Source organism: Lontra canadensis, unplaced genomic scaffold, assembly GCF_010015895.1.
Source record: "Lontra canadensis isolate GAN:19392208 unplaced genomic scaffold, GSC_riverotter_1.0 scaffold171, whole genome shotgun sequence".
NCBI lineage: Eukaryota > Metazoa > Chordata > Mammalia > Carnivora > Mustelidae > Lontra > Lontra canadensis.
In genome coordinates this window covers 1,819,546-1,844,380 of record NW_022631165.1, presented here as the reverse complement: position 1 = coordinate 1,844,380, position 24,835 = coordinate 1,819,546, and the positions used below count along the sequence as shown (strand labels likewise).

The following is a 24,835-nucleotide window of genomic DNA, read 5'->3' as shown; positions in this document are numbered from 1 at the left end:
CCTCCGCAGAAGGGCTGGAAACTTTCTGGAATCACTTGGGTCTGTGAGCCCTCAGTTTACATTCTCCCTCGCTGGCCGGGCAGGCCCAGGGTGTGGGCTCGTCCCATAGTGAGGAGCAGCTCGTGCCCTGCAGGAAGCCCCCCCCCCCCCCCCCCCCGCCCCGAGCCCCTGACAAAGAGGGAGCCCAGAGCTCTACGGTGACACGGGGAGCGTGCGTCCTTCGGGAGGACGAGCGGGTGTCCCCAGCCTGCCTGAAGCTAAGGCAAATGTTAGTGCACAAAGAGGCATAAGGGATGCCCCCTCCTTGTTTCTGTAAAACGCTTCCTTCCTTCTGGGAGCAGTTCAACGTCGCTGCAACACAGGGAGACGCTTCACTGCCGCTTCCTCTAGAATGAAAGCTTTTCGCCCAGCGACACTCTCTGTTTCTCCCTCATCCTCTCATGAAACGTTCAGGGCCGGTGGTGCGCACGTGGGCTTCCTCACCAGGGAGGCCCCCGTCGCAATGTCCGAAGGCCCTGGGCACTTGGCTCGGGTTCAGAGGGTAGCGCAGGCCCGTGCACCAGCCCTCCAGGCGCTCATGGTAGGCGGCGACCTTCAAGGCCAAGGGGCTCCTGTGCACGCTGCTCAGGCGCAGGCGGTACTTGATCTGTGGGGGGAAGGGGGGCCACGGTCGCCAGACGCCGATGCCCAGAGGACCCAGGACGGAGCAGCCCCAGGCCTGACGCCAGCCCGGAGCCCCTGTGAGGAGGCCACGGTTGGGCAAGGCATGTGACCTTCTTGCTGTTTCCTCGTCAGGGAAGTGGGGGGAGGTGTTACGGACTGTGGGGTCCAGTCGGGTGACCCTGGGGCGAGCCTGGCCTACGTGCTAGACACGCGTTGCTGGCTGTGGATACATACGTCCGTCTCCGCCTTCCAGCGCCCCATGCAGGTTCTGACACTCTAGACGCGATGGTATGGCCCGACACCAAAGCTTTCCCACCCCAGACAGGAACGCCTGCCTTCCCCTCAGACAGACAGACCTACCACTTTGAGTCCGTGCTTGTCACCGTGGTGACTAGGACCAGTCCTTCTGGAAAATGCCTCTTCCCAGCTCCCTTCTGGGCACAAACTCATTTAAGGCTCCAAGTTAGGAACTACTATTAATCCCATTATGCTGGCAAGGAAACTGAGCCCCAGAAAGGCCATTGCCCTTCCCACAGCTAGACGGCTAGCGGTTGCGGAGTGGGCTCCAGTCCGTAACCAGGCGGCTGGCACGCATGGTCCCCTCCCCTCGGAGGCAGCCTCCCCTGCACGAGCCTTCCCTTGGAAGGAACCTGAGAACCGGAGGGGCCCCCGGGTCTAGGTTGCAAGGAGTGAAACCCGGAGCGTTTACTTCCCTCCTCCGGCAGTAAGACAGGACAGTAACACGGGACAACAGAGGGACAGCTCAGGTGACGAGACTCGCTCATGGACTCACCCCCGGGGCTGGGCAGTGCCATCAGGCCGTGCCAGAGAGGCTGTCCTTACCTTCAGTGGCAGGGGCTGCTTGCTGTCCCTGAAGCTGTGATCCAAGACAATTCCAGCCCACACGTAGAAGCCTTTGGGATCCTGGATTATGTAATTCTCAAAGACGGGCACTGAAGAATAGCCTAGAACTGCAGGGAGAAGACCCAGTCCGTGAGGGGCTGGCGGGATAGCCCACGCAGCCCACCCATCGCCGTCCTCCCTGGGCAGGTGCAGGGGCCCCCACTTCTCGGAGGAGGGCCGAAAGCCTCACTCACTCCCTTGAGCCTTCTGCAAACCTACGAGCACATGGCGGGTGGCCGCGAGCCACGCAAGGACTGGAAGGAAAACCCCGGAACCCACCGTCAGCGCCACATTCCTCTTAGCAAGGGTCAGCCCAGCACCCGGGGCAGAGTACCCACGGTGACACGACAAGACAGGAGCCGGAAGCAATAAAACAGAAGCACACGTTCAAGACCTCAACCCCAAGAAAAGATAAACTGCCTGAGCTGGGATCTTAAGGAAAGACAGAATAGAAATGTTTTCTTCTTGGCGGAGGCCACTGAGGGGTCCCTAGAAATGGGGTGGAAAACCAGCCCGGATACAAAGCCTGAAATGTTTTGGGAGCAGGAGGGCTGCCCACTGAGAAAGGCCCAAAGCAGGGAGGAGGGCTTCTGACCCACCATGTCCCACTTGCATATTTAAAAAATATATATATTTTATTTATTTCAGAGAGAGAGAGAGAGAGAACAAGCAGGGGGAGCTGCAGAGAGAGGGAGAAGCAGGCTCCCCGCTGAGCAGGGAGCCCGATGCAGGATTCAATCCCAGGACCCTGGGATCACAACCTGAGCCGAAGGCAGACGGCCAACCCACGGAGCCACCCAGGCGCCCCTCCGGCTATAGACTGATCTCGAATTCATCCACATGGCTCCGTCTGCCTGTGTGTCCAGCGCCCTCCCCGGCCTCCTCCTGAATGTCTGTGAAGACCACGGGCCCTGGTCTCTCTTCCAGAAAACAGCCAGAGATGGCCCTTCTAGAACAAATCAGGTAACTTCTCTTCTTAAAACCCTTCCCACGTTGGGCGGCCGTGGGAATGAGAAGGAAACCCAGGACCTGGACAAGGCCTTTGAGGCTCCCGCAGACGCTCCGACCTCAGTGGGACCACTCTCCCCACTTCCTTCCTCCTCGCCCGCGGCTGCCAGCTCCCCAACCCTGCGGCAGGCCCCCGTCTGGCCGCCCCCGAGCCCTGAGGTCACCCCGACCCCGCATGGCTTGTCCCTAGCCCTCACGGCTTCACCACCGTGTCTCCTCCCCGGAGAAGATCGCTCCGCTCTAGTTCATTTCACAATCTCACATTTGTGAAAGATACGGCTGGACTGGCACAGGATTTCAGGGCGCTAGGCAAGCGCGAGGCACCAAACAGCGGCCCCCGCACGCGTGGCCACGGACGGGCTTTGAAAGGAGTGTGTGCGCCAGGAGTGCTCCGGGCTGGGTGGGGACAGCCCCGCCTTTTCACTCTGTACCTTCTGCGTCACTGAAGTGCCTTGACGAAAACGCGTGCCATAACTAGAACTTTGGGAAGTCGCCCCACGTTTCGTGGACTCTGTGTTTTGAAAGGCCGTGGCGGCCGCAGTGCATTCATCCATCCAGCCAGTGTGCACCGAGCGGGCAGTGGGTGCCAGGCGCGTGGTAGGCCCCGTGGGGAGCAGAACAGACGTGTGCCTCTGTCCTCGTGCAGCCGGAGCCCCGCCGGGGATGGCAGGTGCCGCCCAGAGAGCTGTGGGTGGCCGTGCAATGAGAGAAACGGAGGCACGGGTGAGAGACCTAAGCCCCAGCTGCTCAGCTGGGCGCCATCACGACGATAGGCAGGCACAGCCCGCGGGAGGCGTGGGGGGCGCAGGGGAGCCTGGAGAAGGGTCTGCCTGGCTCTTCCACTGCCTGTGCAATGGAAGCCACCGGAGGGGCTGAAGCACCTGCCGGCCAGCCCCCGCTGACCTCTGAGAGACCTCCCTGGCTCCATGCAGAGACGGGACTAGAAGGGGTCAGGAGGAGGAGAGAGACCCGTCGGAACACTAATTCAGAACCTCCCAAGTGTTGGGGGCACGGCTGCAGGGTCCGGGTCCCGCCCCGGGCTGCTCTCCCACACCTCTGCAGACTTTCTCGGATTCGGAGACCCCGATTTGGAATCATGTCCGGGAACACCCTCCGGAGAAGGCCTCCGACTCTGGAAAAATGCCCTCCCCCCGCCCCTCCCCCCTCTTTGTGTCTCACCTTCAAACTCAACGTCGAAGGCATCCTGCCCCATCTCCGGGACAGCCCTCAGCGCGTGGCTCTGGGGCGGGACGTACGCGAGCTGGTATTTAGCCTGCGTGGGGAAGCAGAAGAACGCCGGCAGCAAGCTGATGTTGGTGACGAGGTGGTTCAAAGGAGGCCGTTTCCTGGGCACACTGTGGAGGCGAAGGTACATGACGATCACGGAGAACAGCAGCGGCGCAAGGGCCTCGAGCTCGGTGACCAGGGGCTTCCGCTTCTGCCGCAGAAAGGAAAGCGCGTGTTCAGCCGAAGCAGGATGCACGTGTTAAGTGGCCCGGTGCCGAGGCTTCCCCGAGGACAGTTCGCAGAGTTCCAACGGGAACCGGCCCCACTTGCAGAAAGGGGCCCCGTTCTAAGCTGATTTTTTTCTTTCCTCCGTTATTAGAACCCAACCTGACTTCGACATTCAGTCCCGCCCCAGGAGACGCCCATGGCCCCACCCACCTTCAGGGTAAAATTCTTCCAAAGAAGCAGTTTTAAATTCCTGCACATTCTCAGGTGGAGAGGAGGGATCAGCAGCGGCTGGGAAGCAAACCGGGCAGATATCGGTCCTCCAGGAGCTTTCCGAGTGCTGTCCCTACCTTGCTGCTGGCTGCCCCTCCCCTGCACACCTCTCCACACCCCTGTGCCCCGGCTGCACTGATACCCCCAGGGGTGACCTCGCTGGCTCTTTGGGGTTGCAGTGCAGGACACTGGGATGACCTCTGTCTGTCTGTCTGCAGCCTGCACCGGGGTTCTGCAGTGGGCACAGGGCTGGTCCTGCCCCAGCCCCCAGCCCACGTGACTCCACGGCCCCAAACCCCCCTTCCCAGCAGGGGCATGAGGACGTCCGAAGCCCTCCCCGGCTCCTCTCCTTTCCCACTTCTGCCTGCGGCAGGCCTGGCCGTGACCCAGAGGGGACAGAACTGGCTTCAGCTCGTGGCCCGCGCTTGCCCCCCTCAGGCGTCACCCCCACGGAGCCTTTCTTCCTCCCTGTGCAAAATTTCGGAAATGCCACCAGTCTTCCGTGTTCATTCTTCATCGTAGCCCATTTACACCACTGAACACGCTGTTGGTCTGATTTCCCTCTAGAATGCACGCCCCACGAAGGCAGGGAGTTGGGGTGTTTTGCTTTTTTGTGTTTTTTTTAATCTGTTTTTTTGTTTTGTTTGTGTTCGTTCTGCCACCGAGTCAGCAGACCCAAGAGCTGGGCCAGCAGGTGCTGAGCTCCCCGTAGGTGCGTACACACAACTCCAGGCGTTCCGGGTCCACAGCAAGTGTAGGGTCGGGCCTGTGAGGCAGGGCAGGCCAGCCGAGCCGCGAGTTCCTTCCCCTTCATGCTCCTCTTCCCAGGGTCACACGTTTTGACTTCTAGCTCCCACCACGATGCGATTTTCACTTCCATGAAGATGTTTCCGTCGGTGAAAGAATAGGGGTATGCATATTCCTCAGAGAGAAGGCGCTCCGACGCCGCCCGCCGGGAACTGAAGAAACAGTGCTGTGGGCACTAAACGTCGCTGGAGGCGTGCTCCATGAGTTTTTGTAAGATTTATTGATTTGAGAGAGAGAGAGAGAGCATGAGCGGGGAGAGTGGCAGAGGGAGAGGGGGAAGCAGGCTCCTCACCGAGCAGGGAGCCTGACACAGGGCTCCATCCCAGGACCCCGGGATCATGACCAGAGCCGAAACCAAGAGTGCCACACCTAACAGACGGGGCCACCAGGAGCCCCAGAAGGTACACTTTAAAGAGCTTCATTGTGTGATGTGAATTTCACCTCCATAAAAAAAGAGTGACTACAAGACATGATTATATTAGTCAACCTTGGGGGCAGGCTTCTTATCTGACAGCCCCAACCGCAGACATTTACTCCCTGCTCGTGGCCTGCTGCCTCCTGGGTTTGGCTGGACTGGCCTTTAGGCCTGGTTATGGGCTGAACTGTGCCCCCCTCCCCGCCCAGCCGCGGTGTCGAGGTCCTCGTCTCTAGGACCTCAGCCTGTGACTGTTCTGAGAGGCAGGGCCTTTCCAGAGGCGACGAAGGCAAAACGAGGCCGTGAGGGTGGCCTGACTGTGCCCTTAACGGTGAGAGGAGATGTGGGCCAGGGCTGCCGGGCGCAGAGGGAAGACCAGGTGAGCACGAGCCGGGGGCAGCCACCTGCAACCCAGTGGAGGGACTGAACTGGCCGGAAGATCTGACCTTGCCAGCACCTGGGTCTCACACGTCCAGCCTCCAGAAGTAAATTCGTGTGTTTCCAGCACCCGGTCCAGGGTGGTTTGTTAGCGCGGCTGGCAGAGACGCATGCAGGTCTGCTCTGCACATCTCTCATGGCAAGCTGCTCTCGTGGCAAGAGGCCAAGGCAAACCGCACAAATGCATTTCAAGCATCTTCCCACACACACTTGCTAACCATTCCAGTATCAACGCAACAGGGAAGGAAACTGTCCACTCTCATGGGGGCACTGCCGACTTACCCGGCGAGGGGCCTGGGCATCACATTTAATACAGGGGGCTCCATCCCAGAACCCTGAGATCATGAACTGAGCTGAAGGCAGAGGCTTAACCCACGGAGTCACCCAGGCGCCCCCAGGAAGAGACTGTTAAAAATCTAAATATTTCTTCAAATAAACTGTGATGAAATCGAGAAAGTTGTCCAAGAGCCTGCAGAGAAGGACAAGCAGTGATAACTCAAATGGGTGAGTTGTTTTCAACTGCAAGGAACAGTTTGTTCTGATGCTACTCAAACTGATCCATAAACGTAAAGCCAGAAAACGTCCGGTACTTAAAAACCTGTTACTGTAACAGCGATCCCAAACTCTGAGAAGGAAAGCATTTAAAACCAACCAATCCACCACCCAAACAAAAAAACTACAACTCGTTCTCACTGAAGAAAAGACATAAAAGCCCTTGATGAGGTCCATGAGAGGAATAAAACACCATCAACAAATGGGAAATCCGTCCCAGAAATACCAGAATGATTCACTGTTTTCACTATCATGAGATCTGTTGGTGTAATTCACTGTATTTATCGGTGAAAAGATTCAAAACATATTATTGTGTCAATAAATTCCAACAAGGCATTTGATAAAATCCACCATGTATTCCTGGATCTCTCTCTTTTTTTAACCTTAGAAAAAGACTTGCTTATAACGTACTGATACTACGTATACATATGCAGAGCCATGCAGGTCTCCCCCCTGCCTCCCCCGCATTCGCCTGTGCACACGCGTGTGCGCACTCTCTCTCTCCCTTCCAAGTAAATAAACAAGTATTAAAAACTTAGAGCAAGCAGTGAAGGCGCAGAGGGGTGGAGGGGCAGTGGCAGAGGGAGAATCTTAAGGAGGCTCCCACACTCAGCCCAACATGGGGCTTGACCTAACAACTCTGAGATCATGACCTGAGCCAAAATCAAGAGATGTACACTTAACCAACCAGCCATCAAGTTGTCCCTGGGGAGACCTATCACTGCAAAGGAAGAGTCAGTCTGAAGATTTTAATTCTCCTAAATAAATCTACAAATTTTACACAGCACCAATAAAGATTTCAACAAGATTTTAAAAAAACTGATTCAGAAATCCACAGGAAGCACAAAAGTATGAAATAGGGCAAGAAAATTCTGAAAGGGACAGATAACAACCAGAAACTATCCACATTATTAAATTTGTTGTTATATAACTTCATTAATTAAGAGAATATCATACTAGGACAGTAACAGCTCACTAAAAAAAGAAGAATCTATATATATACCAAAGTATTCATGGGAACTTAGTGCAGGATAAAGAAAACATTTCAAATTAACTGAATATTATTAGTAACAGTACTGATTTCTCTATGTTCAACTACCTAGGTGAAACCAATTCCCAGAAAGACATAAACTACCCAAACTCACTCAAGAGGAAATAGGTGGCCTGAAAGTCCTTTATGCGCTAAAGAAATTATATTCATATTTAAAAGCATCCCAAGACAGAAACCATGACTCAGATGGTTTTATCGGCAAATTCTAACAAACATCTAAGGAAGAAATGATACAGATTCTACACAATCTCTTCCACAAAGTAGAAGAAGTAAGCTACTTCCCAACTCATATCATGAGGTCAGCATTACCTTGATACCAAAGCCAGACAAAAACATTACAAGGAAGGCATATAATGATAATAATAATAATAATAATAATAATGTAAGAAGAAAAGTGTCTCTACTCTCAAACGTCATGATTTTCCCAAGAAATCTATTAAAAAAATTCTACAACTGATAGGTGAGTTCAGCAAGGTCCCAGGAGATGAGGTCAATATACAAAAGTCAGTTGTATTTCTATATACTAGCAAGGAACAAGTGGAAACCCAAAGTTTTTTTCAAGGTATCATTTGTGATAATATCGATAAAATGAAATACTTAGAAGTACATCCAACAAAACACGTCCAGAATCTAGACGAAAGAACATTAATGAAAGTTTTTTTTAAATGAAGTAAATGCGAAGATATACCATGCTCATGGACTGTAGACGTCTGTACAAAGACTTCAGTTCCCCCAAACTGATTTTTAGATTCAGTACAATCCCAGTCAAAATCTCTACGGTATCAATGACAGAGATCAACAAGGTGACTTTAAAATTCCCACGGAATGGCAAAGGGACTAAAATAGCCAAAATCATATTGAAAGAGGAACAGAACTGGGGGATACCTCCTGCCTCATTAACATTACACTAACTAAGACAATATAGAATTAGCTGAAGCCTAGGCAGGACAACTATGGCCCGTGGGCAAATGCAGCCCACTGCAGCCCAGCCTGCAAACCAATGGCTGGGAGGACTGCCCTCAACCACAGTGACCGAGCACGAAATAGCTCTGAATTTAGCCTCTACAGTGCCTATTGGGTGAGACTTCTTCTGTCGTATGATTGCTTTGATGACAAAACAAGCAACATCTTCCAAGCTCAGACGACAGCTCCAGCAGTGTTTTCCAGACCTCAGTGTACGTGAAAGGAAATTTTCATTATTTTTTTAAGATTTTATTTATTTATTTGACAGAGAGAGAGAGAGAGATCACAAGTAGGCAGAGACAGGCAGAGAGAAAGAGGAGGAAGCAGGCTCCCCGCTGAGCAGAGAGCCTGATGCGGGGCTCGATCCCAGGATCCTGTGATCCTGACCTGAGCTGAAGGCAAGAGGCCCAACCCACTGAGCCACCCAGGTGCCCCGGAAATTTTCATTATTTTTTAAAATCGGTGTAACTATGTGACTAAGGACCCTCCATCTCACCTTCAGCCGGCTGGGACTAATCTATAATGCAACAACAGGCAACAAGGCAAGTTATGGAGAGGAGTCTAACGGGGTTCGATCAATGCCTTTCAAACCACGAAGACAGTCAACTGAAGTCACAGTCAAGGTGAGATACATAAAATCTCGTGACCGGTCCACAGTGACAGACAAGCATTTACAATAGATTCTGATGGTAGGGAGTACTATCTTTGAACCCTGGCAAAGCAATACATTAACCCATAAAAAAGAACTCCGTTGTTCTCATGAGTAGATCTATGTTGCAAAGAGAAAGTTATATTCAATTATTATATTACTGTCTTAAATAATTTTTTGGAAAAAATATAATAAATTAATACAATTATTAATTTAAATTTTAAATTCAAATTAATATTAATATAAATTAATATAAATTAATGTCTCATATAACAAGGATGTGTATGATACCCTGAAATTTGCCTCTTGGCATGCAAAGCCTTAAACATTTGCCCTCCAGCCCTTTACAGAAAGAGTGTGCCAAAGCCCAGACTAAAATCACACGCAGACCAGTGGAACAAAAGAGTTAAAAAAGAGAGTTTCACAAATACGGTCAATTTTTGACAAAGGTGCAATTCAATGGAAAAAGGAATTATCTTTTTAACAGAGGGTGGTGGGACAAATGGTATCATGTATGGGGAAAAAATCCCCTTTGATCAATACCTCAATCCATTATACAAAATCAGCTCAAAATACAGCAGAGACCTAAGTGCAAAACCTCAAACTCTGAAACTTCTAGGAATAAAACAAAACAAAACAAAACAAAAAAACACTACAGGAGAACATCCCTGAGACCTTGGATTAAGCAAAGATTCCTGAGATACGACACGAAAAGCATAAAAGAAAAATCGGTAAGTCGGGCTTCATTAAAATTAGAATCTTTTTCTCTGCAAAAGATTAACAGGGTGGGAAAGCAAGGCACAGACTGGGGGAAAATATTTGCAAACTGCTTACCTGACAAAGGAGCTCTAACCAGAATATATAAAACTCTCAAAACTCAACAGTAAGAAAATTAACACCCAATTTCTAAAGATACTGACCCAAAGAGGATGTATGTATGGCAAATAAGCCCAGGAAAAGATGTTCAGCATTATGTCACTGGGAAAAGCGAATTCAAACCACAATAAAATACCACGACCAACTACTTGAATGGCCGGGAAAAAAATATTTTTTCAGTGATGGCAAAGTTACAGAGCGACTGGAACTCTTATAAACCAATGGGGCAATGCAAAATGGTGCAGCCGTGTGTTTCTTACGTTTTATTATAAAGCTAAACACACACTTCCATACAATTCAATGATCCTATTCCTAAATTGTTACTGGAATAAAATGGGCATTTTTACTTTCAAACACACACAAATAACATCTCTTATACAAAACCTATATAGAAATTATTACAGAAGGCTTTACTTAAAACCTCCCCCAAACTAGGAACTGGCCCCTTGCTAAGTGCCGAGCATTTTTGAAGCATTCCATATGTTTCCAAGCTTTGAATTCTCACGGCAATCCCATGAAGTGAGTACTATGTGCTCCCTGCTTTAGGCAAGGGAACCAAGGCACGAAGGGGTTACGTGAGGCATTAAGGGCTGGGATTCAGTTCGAGGCTGTGTGGCCAGAGTCCACAAGCAGTTTTAACCACTACAATATTAATGCTTCTCCATTGCTGAACGAAGGAGTATGGTACAGCCCTTGGTCTAGGACGAAGCCTCCAATTATAACATTGTTCCTATGGAAACAATCAGAGAAGCTGTCTTCTGAAATTCTGCATTGAATACCACCAACGTGGGCACTGCTGTACAAGAACGTACAGATCTATAAGCACAGACAGATACAGATGGAAAGGGAGATAGTATTTGTGTCCTTGCAAAAGAAATGGGAGCTGACATATTGGTTCCATTTTTAAAAAGCATGGAGTGTGTACAAGTGTATATCTAAAGATGTCAGCCAACTTCTGCAATGACAAGGTTTACTGCCTTTTGTACAGCCCTATGTTTTCCTTGAGCATCACCTTAATTTTTGCCATCAATCTTGAGAAATGTCTGAGCCATGGGAACCCCAAGGAGTATCCTCTTAATGAATGACCTGGCATGTTTTCACACTACGTTTGAGTGTGAGTAATTTACCTCCCAGAGACTGTCAGGAGTCCAGGAGCCGGAACATGGGAACACCTGGGCTCCAGGCCCACGTCTACTGTGTGACTTTGGATAAATTATCCCCCTTAACTGGGCCTCCACTTGGAAGAATACCAGCTACACCATCTAGGTTTAGTGAGCCTTGAGCAAAAGAGTGACTGTTGAGGATCCATCCGAAGAGCTCACCCCTTGTGGGCAGTCATTTGTGACCAGGTGTCTGGAGCCTAGAATGTTCCCACAGAATGTCTTCCTTCGCCAGTGGCCTTGTACCCTCTAGCTTCATGATTGCGGTGACTAATCATAATTACCACACAGGCACCCTCACAGGGTCAAAAACAAAGGTTCATTCACTACTCTGCAGGCGTCTCTCTTGATCAAGCAGTCCTTCCATCTGATCCCCACCTTCACCTTCCATCTGAGGGAAGCCCGACCCAGCCCCGCTCCGTTCCTGGATTGGGTCACGCAGAACCCTTCCAGGTTTAGAAAGGGCTGGGGGGGAATTGCAAGGTGGAACCAGTATGAGTTGGAGATGGCAAAGACTGGTTCTGGAAAGAGGAAAGAGTGAGGAAAACGCCGGTCAGCGAGGTTCATAGAGTTTCCCGGCGGACACCTGGGCTGGGAGGGAGGGGGTGAGGGCTGTGAGCGACGATGGGGAGAGACGGTGTTTTAAGATGCTCACCACACATTAATAATCCACTCCTCCACCTCGACTGTAACTGTTTTCAGTTGGGTTTTCCGTTGTTGGGTTTGGGGGTTTTATTTGCTTCACGGCTGTCTGCTCCGTGAAGACCAGGCTGGTAAGCCTCCGCTAGGCTCACCGGGGACTACCACTTCCTTAGTGCTTATGTGTCAGGCATCAGGATAAGAGTTTACTCGTTTTCCCATTTGACCCGAAAACAAAATCCTTCTGAGTTTGGTACTATTACTAGTCTATTAGCATCCTGATTTGAGGGACAGGAGATGGCGGCTCAGAGCTGTCAAATGACACACCCGCACTAGTCCAGCGGCCGGGTCCAGAGCAAAGCCAGGACATCTGACCCCTCATTCAACAAATATTTACCGGGTGCCTCCTCTCTGCCAGGCACTCCAGGACCCTGAGATGTCGCGGTGAGCTAGACAAGTCCCTTTCCTCATGGAGCCCACCTTCTGGTGAAGGAGACAGAGGGAAGAGAGGCCAACAAAAGCCCACGTAAACAGCACCGCTTCAAACGGTAACAGGGAGACCCTCTATAGCTAATCCGGAGTCTTGGGGGGGGCGGGGACCGAAGCTTCCCTACTCGGGTCATTACTTTACGGTTGGATCAGCCGCGTCCTGGTCGCGGAGGTGCGCGGGGCGCGGCAGGTGCGGCCGCCCCAAGTGCGCCCCGGGAAGCGCTGACGCAGCTAGCGGCAGGTGCGCCTGTGCCGGGGACGATCCCGAGCCGTAGGCCCGTGGCAGCGCTCAGTCCGGGCGCTGGGGACCCGAGGGGGCCGGCCCGCGGCGACTGTTGGCCCCGCGCCGCCGCCGCCCACGAGACTCCAGCCCAGGCCCCTCGCCCAGTCCCGCCCCGCCCCTGCAACGCGACCTCACCGCCCCCCAGGTGACCCCAACCCGGCCTCGGGACCCTCCGGTCCCAGCTGATCCCTGCCTGGTCTCGTGACCTCTCCGCAGCAGGTGATTCTGCCCCACCCATGGTGGCCGCAGCCCAGCTTCAGGCCCCTCTCCGCTGCAGGTGCCCCCCCTGACCTGTATCCCTCGCGTCTGACGTGGCCCCGGCCCAGGCAGAGCTCCCCACTAGCCCCCGTGAAAGCAATGAGTCACTGAGCCTCGTCAGGGCACACGGATTGTGCACACGCCAAACCACGGCTGGCAGACCAGGCCCGCGCGCGGGGCGGGGGACGTCGCGGCGCGGCAGGCAGCCCGGACCGCGGCGCGCGGCCGGTACAACGCGGCCCCTCTCGGCGCTCGCCTCCCGCCAACCCGCGCCCGCGGTTCCCGCTTCACCGTTCGCAGCGGCACCAGCAAGAAGCGACCCCGGTCAGGCTAGCCCTGCGAAACAGGACGACCCTAAGCTCTGCCCCAGGACCAGACCGGCTCTGTCCGCCCAGGGGCCCCGCAAGGCTCGTCTCCGTCTGTTTCTGATTTTAGAAACCGTAACCCACGACCTCCCAGCTCAGGTGGCCCCCACCTGGCCTCATGGCTCCCAGGCCCTCCCGCCCTTCTGAACTCCGCCCCGTGACCCTGGACACACCGCAGGATGCTGGGCTTTCCAACCCGCCTGGCCATTTTCTAGAAAGTTCCGCACCCTCCACCCCGCACCCCTGGGCCTCCCCGCCCCCCGGCAGTCCGCACCAGGTCCGAGGGGGCCAGTCGCCCTCCCTCGCGACACAGGGGACCGCGCCCAAAGAAGGACAGTGCTGGAGGGAACGGCCGGGGCAGGCGACTGCTCCAGCGGGCAAAGGGCAGGTGGACGCAGCCCCGCCCCGCCCTGGGGTCCGGCGCCCCCTGCCGGCCGTGCGGCGGCGCGGGGGGCACTGCGCAGGCGCGGGCGGGGCGGGGCGGGGCGGGGCGGGCCGAGGCGGGGCGTCGGGCGGGCCGGGCACCCGCAGGGCTGGCCCACTGCGCACGCGCGAGCCGGCCGGCGCGCCCCCTGCAGGAGCCTGCGCCGGCGGGTCAGCGCCGGCTCCTGTTTGCAGGCGCCCCCTCCCCACCCGGCTGCCCAGCCGCTGTCAGCACGGGCCGTCGGTGTCGCCGCCGCCGCGAGGCCGAGCGCAGCCGGGCCCGAGGCAGGGGACCCCGCGAGAGGGCAGCGCGCCGGCCGCCGCCGCCCTGGCGCCGAGGGTCGGTGAGTGCCGCCGGGACCCGCCGCGTGCGCTCGCTTGCTCCCGGGGCTCGCGGCTCCGGGCCGCCCTCCTCCCGGCCGTCCTGCCCCCGCGGCCGCATCCCGCTCGACCGGCCTGCTCCAGACCCCCCACCCCCTCTCCCGCGTGCCGCCCCGCCCTGCCCAGCAGGTGCACCTCGGCGGGGCCGCAACGCCAGGCCTCCCTGACTCACGCTTGCCCTCCCGCCGGGCCTCTGGGCGTGTCCCCCTCCCCGCGGGCGGCTTCCTCCGCGAACCCCGGAGCTGGACGCTCCGCGGCACCCTTTGTGCCGAGCCGGGAGGGTGGCCCTGTTGGCATTCGTCCGGCAGGCAGGCACTCGGGGCGCCCGCCTGGTAGAGCCTTGCAGCCGCCAGGCCGGGAGCGCGGAGCAGGGCCGCTGGGATGCTGCTGGCTCATCCCTCGTGCAGATTTCCCGGGTGGGTGGGAGTGCTTCCCACCCCGGAGTCCGGCCTGCGCCCAGCCCTTCACTCCCGGGAGCCAGAATTGGGGCGGGGGTGCAGTGCTCCAGTGCTCGTGGTGGGAGCTCTGCGGCGGGCAGAAAGGCGGGGACGCTTGGTCTAGGTGGAGAGGCCTGCAACAGCCCTCAGTAACCTCTGGGGTCCGTGGTCAGTGGGTCCGTGGTGTGAATTTGCGTTTACAGGGGTTTCGGCATTCACACACTACGCTGTAGCCTCATGAGGGCAGGGCCCGTCTCCTGTACTTGGTGCACACTTGGTGTGCGAACCAGAACCCCCAACCTCACTTCCTTGGACGTGGCCTAAAGAAAGCCCATTGCCTTATCGGGTATTTGTTTGTTGACCCCTCTGCCTGCTGCGCTGTGAGCCCACTTACTGGCCGGCCTGGGTCTGGTCAGGGCTTGGGTTCCCAGAACAGAGCCCGAGCCTGGCACAGAACGGGGGATGGAGAAACGCTTGTTGAATGGGTGGCTGACAGCCCGTGACAGAGCGGGGACCCGGGCAGGGTGCAAGTGAGTCAGGCTGGCTTTTTTCTCCTGAGCAACGGTGTCATTCAATTCTGAACAGTTGGTGCTGCCTTGGGTAAACTTGAAAAGATTAAGGCTCCTTTCCTCTAGAAAGATTGCATCAAGGGAAGATAAGAAAAATGGATGCCTTGGGAATCCCCTCGCTCTTCTTCTTCTTCTTCTTTTTTTTTTTTTTAATTGCACACTTGGTCATATTTGACACACAGGATGACATCGTTCCATCTCTGGTGATCTCCCGTCATGCTGATGAGACAGTCGTTTGCAACAGGAGAGATCAGCTCTGGGGGCTTTTTAAAAAATACTAGCCTTACAAGGTGCATGTGCCGGTCTCATGGGAACCTGTTCTGACTTACTCTAAACTGGGAAGGCCCAGGAAGACTCCCCACTTGACTATCTCTTCTCCATCCCAGCTTCCCAAGACAACAGTAGACTCGTCTGCTAGTGAGTCAGTGGAGGGAAAGAAAACATTCTAGAACTCAGGGGAGACGGATGGGCAAGACTCTGGGCATGATGGAAAGATGAACTGGATGTGGTCCCTGCTCTTGGGGACCTTAGGATAGAGCTAAAGAGAATGATTGATTCATGAGTAACTGTAGCATCAGACAGAATGAGACAAGTGCCCCTCGAGACATCAGAGAAGCTGCTTCCAACTTGTTGGGACGGCTTCCAACAAGAGCAGAAGGTCTCAACCCTGGCTGCATGGTGGAGGCATCCCGGGGCAGGTCCCATGACCAGGCCAGAGCCCAGAATCTTCGGGGGGCAGGCCTCGGATGTCAGCTTCTGTCTTAAAGCATCCCCCCCCCAACAGAAGATTCTGTTGTGCAGCCAGTGTGAAGAGCCCCTGGTCTGGGGTTATCCGGGCCTGCTTCCACAGCAGGACTGGGACTGGACTGGGAAATGATATTGCAAGGAGACAAAACCCCAGGAGGCCCAGGCCCCCTTGGGAAAGCATAGGGCATGTCAGCCCCTGTCCCCCGGAGTGGCTCAGGTTTGGAGTCAACAGGCAGACTGGTACCTTTGCAGGAGCTGAGTAATACGCGTGCTGCAGAAACCCATGGTTACCTGTCCCCAGAGATCCCCAGTCGCCTCATTACCTCCTTTCCTACACCCAGAGAGGCAGAGCAGCTTGCAGGACAGGAGTGGTACCGAGGCTCCAGCCAGGGTGAACAAAGCAGGAGGCAGCACAGATTTTGTGGAAATCTCTCCTCGTAGCTTCCCTTGGGCCACACCCCTGCCTTAAAAATGCATCCCCCCAGCCCCTGTGAGGAGCTTCATTGTGAACTCAGAGCCATATGACCCCAAGGAGACAGCTGTCCCAACCCTGGACAGGGCAGGTGGTGGTGGTGAACGTGAGGCCAGCAAACCAGGTCTCTGGCTCGGCCTCTGATACAAGCGACCACAGCCTTGAACCCAGCCTCCTGGGGCTCCCGGACAATGACCAGGCCTCACAGATTTGTTCCCACCTCATCCGTGCAAGGGCCGCTGTGTAAATACGTTGTCCACAAGCTTTTTCTTGCACGCTGCTATGTGTGAGAGAATTTGAGTTTGCACCCCCATATGTTTCATTTAGTTATTTATAAAATAAAGCCGTGTACTACCATCCCAAATATGGGCACAGAAACACACACACACACACACGGACCTTTTAAAGGGACAAGAAGCAAAGTGAACACGGTCACGTTGTCCAGCGTATTACTGCCACTAGGTCAGCCATTAAAACACAGGCTGTTTTAATTTTTTTAAGTAGTCTGTATGCCCATCATGGGCTCAAACTCAACATCCCCAGGAGCAAGAGTCACACACCCCAGTGACGGCGCCAACCGGGTGCCCCATCCCGTATGCTGTTTTTCAAAGAAAGCCGTGTGAGCGAGCCTGGACCCCATTTATAAAGTCCCGGTGAACCCTGAGTCCTTGTCTGAAGGTCTGGTTCCGGGTTCTGTTTATTTTCAGTTCCGGGTTCTGGCAGTGTCGCGGGTAGACCGCACGACCCTCGTGAAGCCACACAGACTGTGCTGTGAGCCCAGGACTTGGCTTTCACTCACTCCCACTCGCCAGTCCCGCAAGGGCTCTTGCTGCTTGGGCGAGGGGTGGGGGGTGCTAAGCGTTCAGGGGCTGCTGGTGCAGGTGGAGCATCTGGCCTTGGGATGCTCTTGGCATGTGAGTGTGCGTGTGCGTGTGCCTGTCGATGGCGCTGCCCCCGGGCTCCACACACCCCTTTTCATAAATGCTCTATTCCTAGCCCAGGGTATTTCGAAAAGCCGCAACTCTCACTCATTGCCACCTTTTCTTGAAGGCACAGAATTGAGCGTTTCAGCTTAAAAGATAGGAGCTAGCGGACACGCAGCAGCAGTCCGTTGTCATGGAGAGAAAGGAAAAGGACCTCCAGATCTGGAAGATTCGTTGAAAGAAAATACATATTTCCGTCCTAAGTTCCAAGTCCCAAGACGACCGTGATCCCTCCTGTCACCAGGGGTATTCACGGTCACTTCCCAAATCCCTACGAAGCACCATAACGCTTCAGCCGTGATTTTGTGTGTTTTCATTCCACCTGAACATCCTGTCCTGCGTCCCGTGAAGTCCGGCATGCGTGCGAGGCTTAAACTAAACCAGCGGCCGAGGGCCACCATCCCTGCCAGGGTGCGTGACCGCCAACAAGCCAGCAGGCGTGCCAGAGTCCCTCCTTACTGAATGTCAGTAAAGCCAACTTCCCCCTCATTTCTGGAGAAAAATGCTTCTGAGTGCCGTTTCTCACCATTCCTCTCCTCCAGCAGATGGTGTCGCGCAGCCCGCTTGGAGGCCAGGGGTGGGCCTCGCTGGCGGGCACCACGCTCTGTAAACGTGCTGCTTTCAGCCTGTGCTGTACAGCACGGACTGGTATTTTGACTTTGCCTGTGCAGAATCCACTGAAATAGACATTTTCACATGTTTCCTTTGCACCCCCCAAACTCCCTCCCCTGAAAGAAGAGACCATATCATGTGCTGGGAAAACAATCAAACCCCCAAAAAATCACCTGGAGGGCGGCATTACTGCCCGTGTGGAGGCCCTCCCCCTTCTTGGCACAGCATCCAAGGCCTTGGTCGGCTTCCCTTTCTGACTCATTCCCCGCTGCTCCCTGACCAGGTGCTTGGAACCACCAGCTGTTTCCTGCACATGCTCTTCTCCGCCCCTCCCGGCCACCGGGACACTGGACATTGGTCTCCTGTGTCACCCACTCCCCGGAGCCTTCCCAGAGCCTCCCCCGTGTCATACGTGTGCACGCACACACACATGCACACACACGCGACTTCTGTCCTCTCCAGAACCTCACGCTGCCTCCTCTGGCTCGGGCTACGGCACTCACGGAACACGGACGTGTTCGCGGGCTGTGAGCATCTTGGGTCGGGCACGTTACGATTTCCATTTCCACGCCGTCAGCACCTCTCGCACAGCAAGCACCGGGCAGGTGTCTGCGGGAGGAATCAATGCCTTCCTGTCTTGCGTGTCGTAGAAGACCGCAGATTCTACCCACAAGCGTTAAGTACTTATCTGGAGTGGACACAAGTGGACCCTTACTACCCCTCACTGTTGTGGACTCCCCGGATCGATAAGGAGATGATTTCCCAGCTGAACGGGGTCCTCACCAATCTCGGTCCTCAGGAAAAGCACCAAGGCCTGGCCAGCACCACCCATAAGGCCCTGTCTCTATTCCACGCCCGTGAAAAGAGGGCAGAGCTGGGCTTGTCTGACCCCGCGTGACGTGTGGAGGCCTGGCTTTGTGGAGACCCCTCATGTGGGACTGTGGGGTCGTGGAGACCCCATGCCATCCTCCAGGCCCGGACAGACTCAGGCGTCCCTGGAAGGAGATGCACTGAGCTTGGGATGTGACCTAACAGGGTCACCTAACAGGGTGCGTACCCTGCACCAGACCCTGTCCATGTCCACTCGCTGGCCTCGAGGCCTCCTTGGAGGCGACTTCTCTAGAAGCGTTAATGCCCCTCTGTTCCTCATATGCTGAGACAAAACCCTGTTTGGTGTGGGCACATGGACAGTGGACGACAGGTTCAAGCCAGTAATGAAAAAGCCACTGGTGGGGAAGTGGAGGTATCTGGGCTCTGAGCGTGTACCCCAGCGGCCGTGGGTGCTTCCCACTGGTACGATCCGTACCTCTTGAACTCATGGAAGTTACTGGAAAAGCCCTCATCGGAGGAATCCTGTGTGTCACCACAAGAGCTCCCCGAAACCAGCAGGCCACAGGCCACAGGACGCACTCACTCTGGACCAGTTCAGTCGTTCAATTAAAAAGCAAACACTGAAACACTCCACACTTTGTGTAATGTTTAATATTTTAACACTGAGCAAACAAGCCTTTTAGGAGTGGTGGGGGTGGGGGGGAAGCTTTCCCTTCCCTTCCTGTCTCTGTCCCTGAAGGAGTGAAGTGAGTCCTGGAGGGGAAGTCCTCAGCCGCTCCTGTGGGGCGGAGGCGGCGACTCCGCAAGTGGCCCCCGCCTGAGTGTTTGCCTTAGAGTAGGAGGCGCGAGGCTGGCTCTGCCTGGCGGTCATCCCCTCTTCTGCAGACCCTGGACCTCAATGTGAAGTGTTTTGAGGAACTTTCAACTTCCTGTCCTCATTGTACATTTGCTTTCATAACCACAAAGCTGTCTAGATTTTGTAATTCTGGGAATCGCCTTTGAATTCTTTTCTGCTCAAACAGAACAGATGCGGGGAAGGCGTGCGGGGGGACTTGGGCTGCAGCCTGGCACGCACGAGGCAGCCAGCCGGGTGCTGGAAGGAGGCCGAGGAGTACCCCCGCAGGTGCCGGGGCGCAGGGAAGAGTTTCTCTTGTTCGTGTCTAACGTGACACGGTGGGAGTAACGCATACAATTTTTTGAAGGTTTACTACTTTTCGGATGACACAGGGCTAGAAACGTGTCCTGGCTCGCGGCTTTCTTGCTGTGTGACCGGGGCCGGGTCCTTCTTCCTCCTTTCTTCGTGCTTAAGAGAGCGGTGATGGCAGAAACCAGGGCTGGGTGAGCCTGTCTAACGGGAAAGTTCCTTATATTTCCACGTATCAGTTGGGAACAAAGTCCCATCCCCTACAGTCTGTTTCCCTGCATCCGTATTTCTTTGTTGTCGGATCTGCTCTGTTTCAAGTCACACACTTGCGATCTGTTCACTTTCTAACTTGGTAAAAGGGTTTTTTTGTTTATTTTCCAAATTATGCTCTAGCGCCGTCCCTTTGCCCAGAGGTGCTGGGAGAGTCATGCCAGCGAGTCCCGGGCCCCTCCTGATGTCCCGTGAGGCATCCGTCACCCCGCTGCACTCAAGAGGCCCACAGGCCCCACCCCAGGGCCCTGGTCACAGAACTGCCTCCTTTCGGCCAGTCCTGCCATAGCCCCAGAGGGCGACCACGGCCAGGAGCCTCTCCCAGGACCCAGGTCAGTGCATGGGGGCTACTTGGCCTCATAGGGACTCTGGGAACACGGTCTGTCTTTCTGTCCTCCCCACTCCTCGGGCCAGAGAGACAAGAGTAAGCACAGGGATGTGTCCTTTCCTGGCCAGACTTTGCCAGAAGTCCGACCAGTGGTCTCATTTGAGCTGTGACCTTTTTATATTTCCCTCTCAGGAAAGGAAGAAGGTTCACCCCGGCCAGGCCAGGGCGCATCGTGGGGATGGCGGGCCCGGCGAGAGGCACTGCCTTCCCCTCTTGGCTTGAACCACTTCTAGAAACCTTTTAAAAACCACAGGTCCTCGTGGGTCTTATTTCTTTTTATCCTTTTATTATATGTGTGTGTGTTTATGAACTGTACACAGCTGATTTTATGACACTTTATGCACCTTGTGAATTTTGGAAGAATTTGGAACATTTATTAAGTGGCTACTTAATAACGTTTCATTCTCCTTTAGCTTTAATCTCTTCACATTTTAAAAATGTGGTTAAGTACAAGCATATTTTAGGTTAATTTGTAAAAAACAGTTATGTTCTCTACGAGTATTCACTGAGTACCCTTTAACGCGAATTCTGAGCAACCGTCATCCGACAGGGACGGCCACATCTTTTCTAAAAAAGCAAGAGTTTAATTTTAAAAAGAGCTTCCATGGAAATGACTTGTAACCCACTGGGGCCAAATGTAAAGTTGGTCTTTGGAAAAAATCGAAGAGCTCTCACTCAAGGCAGGTCCTCCCGGCCGTGTAGTCGGCGTGCCTGCGTTCACTAAGGGTCGCACTCCCTTGACCTGCCTGGTGGGCATCGTGGGGCTGCGGAGCGCTGACCCTTCCAGGTGCATCACACAGGCTTCTCCCCCCTTGCAGGACCGTGAGCACCAGGGGACTCTCTCCACTCCCCCCCCCACCGCCGCGCCCTCGCCTCCGTGTGGTCGGGAACCAGCAACTCTCGGGAGAGGGGCCCGCCACCTCCGCCACTCACGTGCCCACCCTGGGTGGGCGCAGCCCTGTCTGCCCCCAGCCTTCATGCCCGCAGCCTCAGGCACACGGTGCTTCCATGTCCTAGGTCCCTTGGGGTCTTCCTGAACTCATTCAGACCACCTCCTTCTGCAGCAGGTGAGTGTCTCACGCACACGGGGCTCTGTGTCTCTGCCAGGTTTAAACACAAGACCTCTACGTGACATGGGGCAGATTTTCTCTTGGGGAAAACGACCGCTGTCACGTGGAGGCCGCATACCAGCCCTCATGGTTAAAGCAGGAAAAACTGGTCCTGAGAGTTCTTGGTAGGAGAGCAAGGGCCATCATTCCACCCATGTGTCTGCCCACCACGTCCTGTCCGTGGGTCAGCCCTGCTGCCAAGGGCCCCCTCCCGGGCCTCTCTTCCCCGCCCCGCAGCTCTCTGCCAGCCAAGTCTGCTTTCACCACAACCGTGGCCGTGGCCAGGGTGGCCAGTTGGTGGGGAGGGGCAATGCGCAGGGAGGAAGCACGTTCATCCGGACCACAGGGGATGCCTGCGTGGGTTTACAGCAGCGTGAGTGCCCCACCAGCAGCATGTGGCGCTTAGAGCCCATCACTGAGGGTGCGTCTGGGGAGGAGGCGAGCCACTGCCTAGCAGCGCACTTTCTCCATTGAGCGGACGGAGCCGAGCTGGTGTCTTTCTCTGGTGGCAGCCAGGAGTTGGGGACGCGGGAGGAGGCCTTGTGTCTGAGGGGTGTCTCCCACCCCGGCCCCCAGGTGCACTGCGGCTGCCTCCCCAGCCTCCCGGGCAGCCCGAAGATGGCCGTGCTCCGGCAGCTAGGGCTCCTGCTCTGGAAGAACTACACAGTGCAGGTAGGCGCGCGCCCCAGTGTGGCCAGGCCCCAGGAGTGGTGTCCTGAGGGCAGGTAGGCACGCGCCCTGGTGTGGCCGGGCCCTAAGAGGGGTGTCCCGAGGGTGGGCCCAGGGCCCCCCACTCCCGACCTCGTGATCCCCGAGCCAGAGCCTCCCCTTCCTCTTCCAGAAGCGCAAGGTCCTGGTGACCGTCCTGGAGCTCTTCCTGCCCTTGCTGTTCTCGGGGATCCTGATCTGGCTCCGCTTGAAGATCCAGTCGGAAAATGTGCCCAATGCCACCGTCTACCCCGGCCAGTCCATCCGGGAGCTGCCCCTGTTCTTCAGCTTCCCCCCGCCGGGCGATGCCTGGGAGCTCGCCTACGTCCCGTCCCAGAGCGACGCTGTCAAGACCATCACGGACATGGTGCGGAGGGCGCTGGTCATCAACATGAGAGGTGACGTGTGTTCGGGGTCCCGTCCTGTCCAGCTGTGGGGGAGCGACCCCGGGAGAGCGCCGGCGGCCAGACTCAGCATCTGCCCTTGTTGGCGGGCCACTCTTTTATTTATTTATTTATTTTTTAAATTTGTATTTATTTATTTTTTTATTTGTATTTATTTGTATTTATATTTATTTTATTTATTTATTTGACAGACAGAGATCACAAGTAGGCAGAGAGGCAGGCAGAGAGAGAGGAAGGGAAGCAGGCTCCCCGCGGAGCAGAGATCCCGATACGGGGCTGGATCCCAGGACCCTGAGATCATGATCCAGGCCGAAGGCAGAGGCTTTAACCCACTGAGCCACCTGGGCGCCCCTGCCGGGTCACTCTTTATAAAATGGGACCAGGCTTGTGAGGGCCAAGTGGAGCCACGTGGGCGACTACTGGAGTGTCCCGGGCTCTGGAGTTGCCCCCCAGTTCATGGTGGGGACAGCTCTGGAATTCCATGGGTCATCCCAGAACCCTTCCTGGGATGTGCTTTTGTGGGGACGGTTCTAGAAAAAGGCATTGGGAAGCACGTTGAGCGAAATGTCTGGTACACACAGCTCTCTGTCCCCTGGCCTCGCGCTTTGCTTCCAGGATAAAAAGTGTTTGCGCTTTTCCCGCCTCTTCTTTGGCATAGGCCACCTGTGGTCTGTTGAATGCCACGTGGCAAAGGCTCAGGGGAGGCTCTCCACCCTTGTGGAGCGATGACAGGAAAGCCCTTTACATGGCGTGAGGTCTGGTGATAGAGAAACCGTGTGACGTACGACATTAGTGTCCACTCCCAACTTCAAGGCACCCCACATCGCCCGAGACAGAGGCCACCTGGTGCAGGGAGGCCAACGTGGAGGGTGTGGACCAGCCCTGCCCCCAGCTCTCCCCAGAAACCCTGCCCGCTGATGGCGGTTGCCTCCCGTCTCCTCAGCAGCCAGTCTCTCTGCCCACCTCCGCGAAAGCCTCCTGCACTCTGAAGACAAGGGTACAAAGCCCTAGAGAAACCTGAACATTTGCCGTCTTTACTGAAAATGATGTGAAATGGCCTGATTTCCAAGTAGAATAGGCGCTCCGGTAACTCTCGGCTCCCCCACAGCTCGCGGCTTTCCCTCCGAGAAGGACTTTGAGGACTACATCAGGTACGACAACCACTCCTCCAACGTGCTGGCTGCCGTGGTGTTCGAGCACACCTTCAACCACAGCGCGGAGCCCCTGCCGCTGGCGGTGAGGATCCCCCCACAGAGCCCCTCCGCTCCCCATCCCCTCGGCCCACCTGCGGGGCAATGCCTGGCTTGGCTGCGGGGCCCACATCGCCGGCTGGGTCCCCACGAAGGGTGCCCTGCTGCCACTCTAGTCCGTCGGGCCCATGCCGCTGGGAAAGCCAGGAGAAGGCAGCCAGCCGCCCACTGCAGAGCCCGTAGTCCTCTGGTGCGTCCCCTGTGCGCTGTCAGGTGGGCAGAGGGGAAGGGAGCGGACTCCAGCAGTAGAATTTCAGTGATTTAATTCACAAGAAATATTCCTGCCTAATGCCATCAAGACCAGGAAATGATGCAGCTCCTCTAGCATTATTCTGGGGACCCTCCCCTGGTGATCAGGGACACCTCAGGCACAGAGTTCCTGGAGGTGGACGGCAAGATGGGGCTGGCGAGAACACCCCGGGGACACACCGCGGGGCTCCCTGTCCCCGCCCAGGGCAGGGCTGTCGGTGTGATGCTCCGGGACCCCGTGGACCTTGTGGGGGGTTGCGGGGGTGGGGAGGTCACGGTGACGAGCCCCTAACCTGTATCTCATTGGACACAATGTTTGCTTCTCTGTCTGGAGCCCTCAGGGCAGGCGGTTTTCTCTTTGTTGCTGTAGGTGAAGTACCACTTACGGTTCAGCTACACTCGGAGGAACTACATGTGGACGGAAACAGGCTCCTTTTTCCTGAAAGAGACAGAGGGCTGGCACACCACTTCGCTCTTCCCACTTTTCCCAAACCCAGGACCAAGGGAGCCCGCGGCCCCCGACGGTGGAGAACCTGGTGAGAAGCCGCGGCCGTGCCCCCGGCCCGGGCTGCTGACGGGGGACGGTCACGGGGAAGCCCCACCTTGCTTCTCTT

General features: G+C 55.4%; 2 protein-coding genes and 1 long non-coding RNA gene across 4 annotated transcripts in view; 2 read left to right on the top strand and 1 right to left on the bottom strand.

The window, feature by feature from the left end:
* LOC116860171 (ATP-binding cassette sub-family A member 17-like) overlaps positions 1-6,688 on the bottom strand; it is a gene marked incomplete at its 3' end in the record, with an annotated part of 57,829 nt that extends 51,141 nt beyond the window's left edge. Inside the window, 5 exon segments of the mRNA XM_032846064.1 lie at positions 484-646; positions 1,507-1,634; positions 3,754-4,012; positions 4,240-4,317; positions 6,653-6,688. Of these exon segments, the coding sequence (XP_032701955.1) occupies positions 484-646; positions 1,507-1,634; positions 3,754-4,012; positions 4,240-4,317; positions 6,653-6,688 (664 nt within the window).
* A 7,136-nt stretch (positions 6,689-13,824) lies between these two features.
* Positions 13,825-21,363, top strand: LOC116860178. Its single transcript, XR_004381282.1, has 3 exons — positions 13,825-14,011; positions 20,237-20,445; positions 21,320-21,363. It is a non-coding gene; the product is annotated as an uncharacterized LOC116860178 (long non-coding RNA).
* Positions 21,364-21,521: 158 nt separating this feature from the next.
* ABCA3 (ATP binding cassette subfamily A member 3) overlaps positions 21,522-24,835 on the top strand; it is a 31,258-nt gene continuing 27,944 nt past the window's right edge. The window contains exons 1-5 of one of the 2 annotated variants that reach the window (XM_032846069.1): positions 21,522-21,568; positions 22,187-22,282; positions 22,452-22,716; positions 23,831-23,958; positions 24,592-24,757. In XM_032846069.1, coding sequence (XP_032701960.1) covers positions 22,229-22,282; positions 22,452-22,716; positions 23,831-23,958; positions 24,592-24,757 — 613 coding nt within the window. In that variant the 5' untranslated portion in view covers positions 21,522-21,568; positions 22,187-22,228. Of the gene's footprint in view, positions 21,569-22,186; positions 22,283-22,451; positions 22,717-23,830; positions 23,959-24,591; positions 24,758-24,835 lie in introns of those variants that run through there. The other variant, XM_032846070.1, reaches the window with a different exon arrangement.